General features: G+C 35.1%; 1 protein-coding gene across 1 annotated transcript; it reads left to right on the top strand.

Annotated features, from left to right (window-relative positions):
• The first annotated feature begins 3,202 nt into the window (after window positions 1-3,202).
• On the top strand, window positions 3,203-8,519 carry LOC119190555. Its single transcript, XM_037442737.1, has 2 exons — window positions 3,203-3,870; window positions 8,015-8,519. The coding sequence occupies exons 1-2, from the start codon at window positions 3,283-3,285 to the stop codon at window positions 8,129-8,131; spliced, it is 705 nt and encodes a 234-aa protein (XP_037298634.1). The 5' UTR covers window positions 3,203-3,282; the 3' UTR covers window positions 8,132-8,519.
• The last annotated feature ends 1,983 nt before the right edge of the window (window positions 8,520-10,502 follow it).

Below are 10,502 nucleotides of genomic sequence, written 5' to 3'. Positions count from 1 at the left end.
AACGCAAGCCCCTGAAATCACATCGAGTAATCTACTTATTCGCTAGCCTATACTATAAAAAAAGTTAATTTTGTTACATTCTTTCACTGAGTAAGGTATTTTTCTTGCATATAGGATTACAAATTCCCTTTTGCACTATTGATTTCTAAGCCGTAGTTTCTCGGATATACCCATTCAAACACATCGAAAATCTGAAACCTTTCTACAATGCAATAAGCGACCGATAACGATTCCAACTACAAATATCGTTATGTGGATTTCGATCGGTATCCGACACAAACACTCGTACTGTGGGTGATTCCGCTCCTATTGTCTTGTTACAATTATTGTTATTCATTGGTTGTTGGGCAAACAATTGTTTGATGTTTACGGGCTTTATTCATGTTCTTCAGGGCCCTTATTCTGTATGATAGTGTAAACGCGTAACGCGGCCGTGTCATGTTATCTTCGAGAAATGTGCGTGGAATGGTATTCTGTAAGCCAAATTTCTATAGTCCTAAACATGATGCGTTGTGTTACGTGCTTGTTACACACTGTCAAAATAATGTACGGGATAGAGAATAAGGTCCCAGCTTTGTAAGTTTTGTTTGTGATGTATAGTGTAGTTGAAATATGTCAAATGAGATGTTTATTGTCAGTCGCTTGAATTATGTTATTCTTTAATGGTTCCGTATTGTAAACGCGGGAATATAACTCTTTTAAACTAGACAGTTTAGCATTCTTTATGTATTCATCAGCAATTATGCAGTTGTGTTAAGTATGGATAAAAGGTGCATGGCCTATCGTCAGACATGTCAACTTAATGTGGACGAGTTATTGATGAAGCTGAATGACGAGGTGAGCAGTGCGCTGTCTTGATGGCAATCGTCATTGGGCTACAAAGTCAGTAGTGCAAAATGCAAAGCAACTCCCTGCATTTGTCACCGAAACACGACAGCGATCTCGCGTTGTTTAGTAGAAATGGACAATTTAATAGTCCCGCACTCCCAGATGAGAGTAAACAAGGAAAATTAAATGGCATCTAACACATTTCTGACCATAACTCCGCGTCTTAATCGTAAAAGCCGCAGTTTTATTATGAAGTATCGAATTTTTTTGCACAAAATAATTCAAAAGGCGAAATCCATTAACCCTTAATGGCAGCCATAAAGGCAAAAATTAAGCGCTTCATAAAATTTTAGTACACACCTAAACGTTACCGGGACGGCTTTATATTTTGCTTCGTATGATTTTTTATATTTCTCACTCCGTGACTGAACTAGTACTATTACACTTGGTTTTGCTCGCTACTCTCCCGACGTTCAACTCTTTCTAGAGTTGAAATAAGCCAGAAGCACTCAGAGATAGTGTAGCTATCTATGTATTTACTCAAAGAATCAATTTCGGAATCAGATGCCTCTAAAGATTATCGCTATTGTATATAAATTCTAAATATTGACATTTTATAAAGTTAATAAGTGAAAACTGTATAAGTACAAAGTAGAAGTTGAAAATGGAAGCTCTCATCAGCAGTATAAGGAAGATACTCTGTTGAAACTATACTCTAAGTGACTATACCCAAAAGTGACTATACAAATCTCTAAAAGTTGTATGAAGCTAGATTATAGAATTTTATGAAATTCCATAAATATAATACGTAGTAAATTAAAATTAATAGTTTTTAATTGTGTCATTGATATTTATGGAGAGTTATGAACGCTTTTAGTACAGACATGAACAACCGCATATCCCCTCCTTCATTTTAAAAATCCGAAATCAACGCTCAAGATGGACGATTATCTCCAAAATTATCCACTTTTATGTGTCTCTATCAATCTTTTTAATGTCCCTGTGGCGAAGAGAAGGCATCACGAAAAATTGCGAAAGTTTTATGATCCGCTGAAATTACTCTCTCTTAGCAGAGAATACCTATCAATGGACCTTTTAAATATTTGTTTTCAAGTTTTATATTTTTATTTATTTAATAAACAGCGTATATTCTAAAGTAAAGTGCGTTTACCAACCAGTTCTAGGATTGTTAATAAATATTTATCTACATTTCAAATCATTTATTTTTAGGCAGCTATTCGTTTGTTTCATGTAAGTTATTGCTTACTACAGCCGCGGCAATTTATTTCTCTGAATGAAGTTTTTCGAAAGGACGACAATATACACGCTATCAATCAGCCATTTCGACCGTCGATACTCGATATTATATAGTTTATAGGTATCTATTTTACTATGGCATCTAGTTATTTGGTTATAAAATGGATTCGGCGTCGCGTGATATTCGAGGTACTAGTTTTTCCACGAGCCTCGGTGTTACTCACGGTCATACAAACACCGATTCATCAATTTAATCTCATTTATAACCAGCCACATAGTATAACAAGTGAGCAAAGGCGCAATTTACACACGTGGGTAGTAGGTACTGCTATAACTGGAGACCAAACCTTGGACCGGGTGATGAAAATACTGAAGTGGTCCTTCGACGTGAAAAGGCTCGGATAAAAATATTATTAGTTACTTATATGTTATCGACTTCCGGTCCTAGCTTCAGCAGTACATAACATAATATTTAATAGATTAATAATTTTTCCTATTTAGCTGATTATTATAATAATTGTATTATGAACATAGAGTAAAATCTAAATAATAACTAACGCCGTCCGGTTGTTACCTTCCGGCGGACTTAATTATAAATTACCTTTTAAACAATTACTTATTCTTAGTGATTACTTGTTAAAATACAAGTTAAATGCCATATGAATTAATATTATATAATTTGATACATAATTGTAATATTTAGAGTGTCTTGATTTTATTGTCGGTTACTTTTGAATTCATCCGAACGTATAAAAGATCGTTGTAGCACGTATGCAGGGCAGTTGATTTGTAACCTCTGGTCTGAACATAAGTAAAGCGGAACTTAGAAATATAGTGTGCCTAATATAAAAGTGTCGTTTTGCTGCCGGCATCCACCCTGACTATACCACATCAACATATCAGAAGTGGGATTATGTCCGGCCCATTTATTGATGGCATCGGCGTAAAGAAAAGGAGGTATGTTGAATCTTTGTCTTCTAACGATAACGAAAACCAAGATTTTTTTTTCTTCATCTGATGACGAAGATTCTGCTCGCAAACAATACAAACGGAAAAGGCGACGGGTGACTCAAATAGACGCTGAAGTTATCCCGACTTCCGACCGGATGAAAAACTAGTAACGTGAAAGGGTGGTTGCATAAAATCGACCAGTTGGGGGATGTGTATAACTGGGACAATACGGATCGTCAGTTTATTATGCAGATACGCCTTCGGGGTTCCGCAAGGGAATGGTACGACGACTTGGAGGATTATAATCTTACATGGAGTGAGTGGAAAAATGCTTTAGAAACTGCATTTCCGCGTTCTACGGACTATGTAGATCTTTTAGAAGTTATGCTTGCAAGAAAGAAATCCGACAGTGAAACTATGACGAAATACTTTCACGATAAAATATCCTTACTGAAGAAATGTAATATCATAGGCGAGGCGGCGATTTCATGTGTCATCAGGGGATTACCGGTTGAAATAAGAGCCAACGCAAAAGCTTTCCAATGCGACACACCGCAGCAGCTTTATTACGGATATTTATCGTCACTCGAAAACTATAAGCAAATAGAAGCTCCTAGCAGTCTTAAACGCCAAAGTACGTCGTGGAAGAGAGGTAGTGATGTCGCATCGAGCTCACGGGAAAATGACTGTTTGCCCAAGAAGTGCTACGCTTGTAGAAGACAAGGACACGAAGCCAAGGACTGCAGAGTTCCACGGTGTGAAATCTGTCATCGTCCAGGCCACACGTCTTCCACCTGTTGGTATGCTACCAGTTCATCTCGACAACAGCAGAAGGTCGGTAACATCTTTTTTACAACATACAACATTTATATGAATTTGTATAAAAAAATGGTCATAGTTATGGGCCAAAACCTTGTAGCATTCATAGATACAGGTAGTAATTTGAACATTTTAAGCACGAAACGAGCTAATAATTTAATGTTAAAAATCGCGCCGTCAGTGGTAAAAATGAAAGGTTTTGGTGGTGCATATTCCAATTCAATGGGAACCTCTTGGATAGATGTCTATGTAGACAATATTAAAATAAGTGGTTCTGTTGAGTTAACTAATAATGATTTAGCTGATATAGATTTAATAATTGGTCAAACTATGATTAATCAAAGGGATTTAAGTTTGGTTATTACCGAAACCTCGGTCAATTTTGTTAAAAAGTAGAGCAAGATTGTCATCTATGTAAGATACAGTTAGGTATGATAGATTTCGTTACAAAATTCCCGGTCTATGTGAAAGATTACACTATAATCTCGCAACAATGTACGGCATTAGTAAAAGTTTTTATTGATGTACCCACTTATAATGATTGTATATTTTTAACGAACTCTGTGTATTATGAGCTAGGAAGTATTGCTTATATTATTGTAAGCGGTCTTATAAGGTCCAGGGATTGCTATTTAAAAATAATGAACATAGGAAACGATATCATTAAGTGGGAACGAAACAGGCTTATAGCACGCGCCGAACTTGTTAAAAACTTAAACTGTAGTGACAGGAAAGTAATGACAATTATTCAACCTTTCCATAATAAGTTACAATTATCTGATTTAAACGTAGGCGAATTAGATACCGATGAATGCAGCAAATTACTAGACTTACTTAATAAATTTAGATATTTGTTTGCAAAGGATACGAAAGATTTAGGTTGTACAGATATGTTGGAAATGCGTATTCATACTACGACCGAACAGCCAGTTTACTGCAAGCCTTATCGACTTTCCCATAAAGAAAATGAAATAGTTAATGAGAAAGTTCAAGATCTTATTGATGCGGGCATTATTAGAGATTCTATGTCTGATTATGCCAGCCCGGTAGTCCCTCGTAAAAGAAAAAAAGGGGGCGATTACAGATTATGCATAGACTACAGGGCATTAAACTCGCGTACAGTTAAAGATAGATACCCCCCTGCCTCATATAGAGGACCAGGTTACTCGCTTATCAGGAAAATCATTCTTTACAACATTAGATCTCGCACAAGGGTATTATCAAGTCAAAATATCAGATGATTCTATTCACAAGACCGCGTTTGTTACGCCCTCAGGTCAGTACGAATTTTTAAAGATGCCTTTTGGTCTGGCCAATGCACCTGCAGTTTTCTCACGTTTAATCAAAATTGTTTTGGGTGAACTAGGTAATGATGTAGCAACATATCTTGATGATGTCATGTTGCCTACAGTATCTGTTGATGATGGGCTCAGGCTATTAGAAAAGGTCTTGCAATTATTGTCCAAAGCAAACTTAAAATTAAATTTAAATAAGTGTTCGTTCCTAAAACAAAGCGCCAACTATTTAGGTCATGAGATTACTGCTGGTACAATACGACCAGGACAGGCCAAAATTAGTTGTGTAGCTAATTATATGAAACCGCGAAACATACACGAAATTCGACAATTTATCGGTCTAACATCTTACTTTAGAAAATTCATTCGTGGTTTTGCAGAAATAGCTAGACCCCTCACAAAACTTACTAAAAAGGACGTTGAATGGACTTGGGGTCCAGACCAAGAGAAATCCTTTCAAACCCTAAAAGAACGGCTTTCAGAAAGGCCGGTTTTAGGAATTTATGATAGAAATGCACGCACAGAAATTCATACCGATGCAAGTAAACTAGGGTTAGGTGGTATTCTTTTGCAATACCAAACCGATGGAACGCTTAAACCAATTGCATATTTTAGTAGAGTTACGTCCAGAGAAGAACAATTTTATCATAGCTATGAGCTAGAGACCCTAGCTGTTGTAGAATCACTTAAAAGATTTCGAATGTATGTAATAGGAATCCCCATAACTGTTGTGACCGACTGTGCAGCTTTACGAACTACTTTAATTAAAAAAGACTTAATTCCCCGCATAGCCCGGTGGTGGCTGTCAATACAGGACTATGACCTACAGATTGAGTACCGATCTGGTGATCGAATGAAGCATGTAGACGCTTTGAGTAGAAACCCGGCACCTAGTATTTTAATGGTAAAAGAGTCTGATTGGTTATTAACTTTGCAAATACAAGACGAAAATATTCAGTCAATTTTGAATCAATTGCAAAACGGTACTGATAATAGGGATATTACTAATAATTATTCAATAAAGGATGATCTTCTCTATAGAAAAACGCTTAATGGTGATCGTTTCGTTATACCTAAATTGGCGAAATGGAGCTTACTACAGAAACTCCATGATCAAATAGGCCATCCAGGTTTTGATAAAACCGAAAAGACCATTAAAGCCCAATTTTGGTTCAAGGGCATGACTAGATTTATTCGAAAATATATAAAATCATGTCTTCGTTGCGCTTATGGAAAAGGGAACACGGTAAATTGCAGGGAGAATTGCACCCCATAGAGAAGGTGGCAGTCCCGATGCATACATTACATGTTGATCATTTGGGACCATTTGTTAAAACTCGGAAACGAAATTGTTACATACTTGTTGTTATAGACTCATTTACAAAATATGTATTTTCAAGAGCTGTTAAAAACTGTGGTTCTGTAGAGACTATAAAACACTTAAAAGAACAGAATCATCACAGATAGAGGTAAAGCATTTACTAGCAGATATTTCAAACAATTCGCTGAGGAAATGCAATTTAAACATATTTTAAATGCTATCGCAAGTCCTAGATCGAATGGACAAGTGGAGCGTGTCAATCGGACTTTGATTAATGGTTTAAATACTATGTCAAGTAGTGAATGTACCTGGGACGACCACCTTTCGGATATAGTTTGGGGCATTAATAACACTCCTCACGCAGTAACAGGTTTTCCGCCTTTCAAGTTATTATTTGGTCACTCTAATTCGCGGTTACCAGCCTATCCTAGTGGAGATCCTACAGACTTTGAAGGTCAGTCTCGGGCGTTACAAGGGAGACGGGGTGAAGCTAAGTTACGCATTGATAAAAATATGACTCTCATGAAGGACCGTTTCGACCGAAGTCATAGGAAATGCGTTAAATATTCGATAGGTCAATTAGTATTGTGGAAAGGAGGAATAACTAGAGAAAGCGTTAACGTTACTAGAAAACTAAACGGATTATATACTGGGCCATATAAAGTGTGCAAAGCTGATTATTCATTAGATCGTTACACAATAAGCAGCATAAAGGGTATGAAGGGATACAGAAACTTTACAGCAATAGTACGCGGTGATGCCCTTCGACCTTATAATTCAGCTATTTCCGATGAAAGTAGTGGAAGTGATCATGAAGTTGACAGGGATGACCTAATAGACCTATTAGAAAGTTAAATCAAAATCTAATATATTATATGTTATTTTGTAATTAAATACTGGCAATTGAATTAAAACATTCAATATTATTTATCCCATTTTAATTCCAGTTCATAAGAGCTGTGTGATCATATATAATTAAAAGCTGTGTGATCATATATAAATAAAAGCTGTGTGATCATATATAAATAAAAGCTGTGTGATCATATATAAATAAAAGCTGTGTGATCATATATAAATAAAAGCTGTGTGATCATATATAAATAAAAGCTGTGTGATCATATATAAATAAAAGCTGTGTGATCATATATAAATAAAAGCTGTGTGATCATATATAAATAAAAGCTGTGTGATCATATATAAATAAAAGCTGTGTGATCATATATAAATAAAAGCTGTGTGATCATATATAAATAAAAGCTGTGTGATCATAACTATATAAAAGCTGTGTGATCATAACTATATAAAAGCTGTGTGATCATAACTATATAAACGCTGTGTGATCAATATATATATAAATGCTGTGTGATCATATTATATAGATAAAAGCTGTGTGATAATATTATGCATAGATGCCAGTATTAATGAAACGAAAAATGCACTGCTTCATACGCAAATAGAATTATCTGTTAACATATTATATTTATATCAAAGTGTGATTACATTTTATATTGAAAAGTATACTGCTTGTATTGTACAATTTCAGATGCAGCAACTCCACGAAAAACCAGCATCAAGTAACATGGCCGATCGCCGTGGGACACGGCAAACTCAGGATGGCCGAATGTTATCGACTTCCGGTCCTAGCTTCAGCAGTACATAACATAATATTTAATAGATTAATAATTTTTCCTATTTAGCTGATTATTATAATAATTGTATTATGAACATAGAGTAAAATCTAAATAATAACTAACGCCGTCCGGTTGTTACCTTCCGGCGGACTTAATTATAAATTACCTTTTAAACAATTACTTATTCTTAGTGATTACTTGTTAAAATACAAGTTAAATGCCATATGAATTAATATTATATAATTTGATACATAATTGTAATATTTAGAGTGTCTTGATTTTATTGTCGGTTACTTTTTGAATTCATCCGAACGTATAAAAGATCGTTGTAGCACGTATGCAGGGCAGTTGATTTGTAACCTCTGGTCTGAACATAAGTAAAGCGGAACTTAGAAATATAGTGTGCCTAATATAAAAGTGTCGTTTTGCTGCCGGCATCCACCCTGACTATACCACATCAACATATAGTACTCAAAGGCAAAAGACAAACATATATTTTTTTTTTGTTTCGATGGTTATCCAAATTTTAAATTTAAAGTTATTAAGAATATTTGGGGCCATAAATTAGGGCATGATATGTATTTGACATCATTATGCATTTATATGACGAGTAGTATTTACTCAGAAGTCCTGAAACGAGCCCCGGCTGCATCTGTTTCCTAGATATTTAAATACATTCAACGCTATATTATCAATAATTAGAACCAAAATCTAAACTTACACAAAAAAATCTCATTTCAGATTAAAAATGCAATAAAATAAATATAAATCACACTTTATAATCGTGACTCCGTGAGTAATGCAGCTTATTATTATACTAGCTTTTGCCCGCGGGTCTGCTCGCGTGATAAAGTTTTTCCGGGATAGAAAGTTGTCAATGTTCTTCCCAGGATCACAACTATCTCCATACCAAATTTCATCTTAATCCGTTGGATGGTTTTTGGGTTTATCGCATTCAGTCAGGCAGACAGATGTGGCTGGGGTCTTTGTTTTATAATATATTTTTTTTGTTTTTTTTTTAAGGGGAACAATTCCGTCATATATAACTACTGCATAATTTTAACCGTTTACGCAGCGCACACAACGGAAGCTCGAAAAACTTATAAAGTTTGCAACATTTTTCGTTACTGCTCCGCTCCCATTAGTCATAGCGTGATGATATATAGCCTATAGCTATCCTCGATAAATGGGCTATCCAACACTAAATTAGAATTTTTCAATTCCAACAGGTAGTTCCAGAGATTAGCGCGTTCAAAAAAACAAACCTCTCCCTCTCTTCTCTTAATCTCTCCCTCTCTTGAAACTTTGCCGTGCCCAACAGCGTGCTTGAATATGTCACGTGTATTATAATGTAACATCTTATGTATAAAATGATTGTGGAGTGCAATAAACTTTGAATTAGAATTTGAAAAAAAACAAACAAACTCTTCAGCTTTATATAATAGTACACATAATGCAAGTAATTCTGTACTGTTTACATTAAACAAAACTTTATGAGTAGGTAATACCACAAAGAAATATATGGAATCTACAAATATATTGTTGCGTGATATTTATCATAAATTCAGGTTTAAGTATTTATTTTCAGGTAAATTTTTCCAGTCAATAATAATTGTTTTCGTTTCTTAACAAAATTGTATAAAAATGTCTGTCTGTTTATTCATGTTTTTGTTTATTTTCTTAACTTTCGTTACTTATTATCATGAGCAAAACAACGCTTCCAACATAGTTAACGCTAAATCGATCTTTAAAAAAAATATTTAAAGATAACTAAGGACTTCCTAGATTTGGTTCTGTTGAACTATAAAATAATTTATTTAAAATTTGTATGGTATAAAGCAGTGGTTCCCAAATTTGACTGAACCGTGACCCGCCCAACAAAATCTTGCAAATCAGAAGCCGTAGCCGTTACGAATTATAGAAGTTTTTTTACAATTCGTAACGTTTATAGAAAACGATTGTAAAAAGGCATCTTGGCAATGTTGTCTGGCACTCAACTCTGAGCTGTCCTATAGAAAAAATTATAATTTCATGAATGCTGTGTTGAAATAAGCAAAGACGTGTAGTTGCAATAAGAAGGGTGTGTTTGCCTATCCATTCTAAATTTAGCCGACATCAAATTAACTAGGCCAGCAAAATACTGGCAATTGAATTGGGCCAATAATAATATACCTATTTTGCCCCACCAGTTTACTGAAACCACTTTGTCGTGTCAAGGGAATAAATATTTTTTTTTTTGCCTTCGATGGCAGACTAGTTAACGGGCTAGCTGGTGCGAGCGGTCGCCATCGTTCATGATACTTAGTAAATAAATTAATGGCCATCAACGCCCATGGACACACAATAATGAAACAATCATGGTTTTACTCAGAAGAGACAGTATAGACTAAAGTTTACCTT

This window comes from Manduca sexta, chromosome 25, assembly GCF_014839805.1.
Source record: "Manduca sexta isolate Smith_Timp_Sample1 chromosome 25, JHU_Msex_v1.0, whole genome shotgun sequence".
Lineage (NCBI taxonomy): Eukaryota > Metazoa > Arthropoda > Insecta > Lepidoptera > Sphingidae > Manduca > Manduca sexta.
The sequence above is the reverse complement of the archived record's forward strand: the minus strand, read 5'-3'. Positions and strand labels throughout refer to the sequence as shown.

Bases quoted from the DNA above. Each gene is read 5' to 3' on its own strand.
- LOC119190555 (XM_037442737.1), top strand. From the start codon at position 3,283: ATGCAGATACGCCTTCGGGGTTCCGCAAGGGAATGGTACGACGACTTG. The intron at 3,871-8,014 runs GTCGGTAACATC...GTACAATTTCAG, and splicing joins CATCTCGACAACAGCAGAAG to ATGCAGCAACTCCACGAAAA.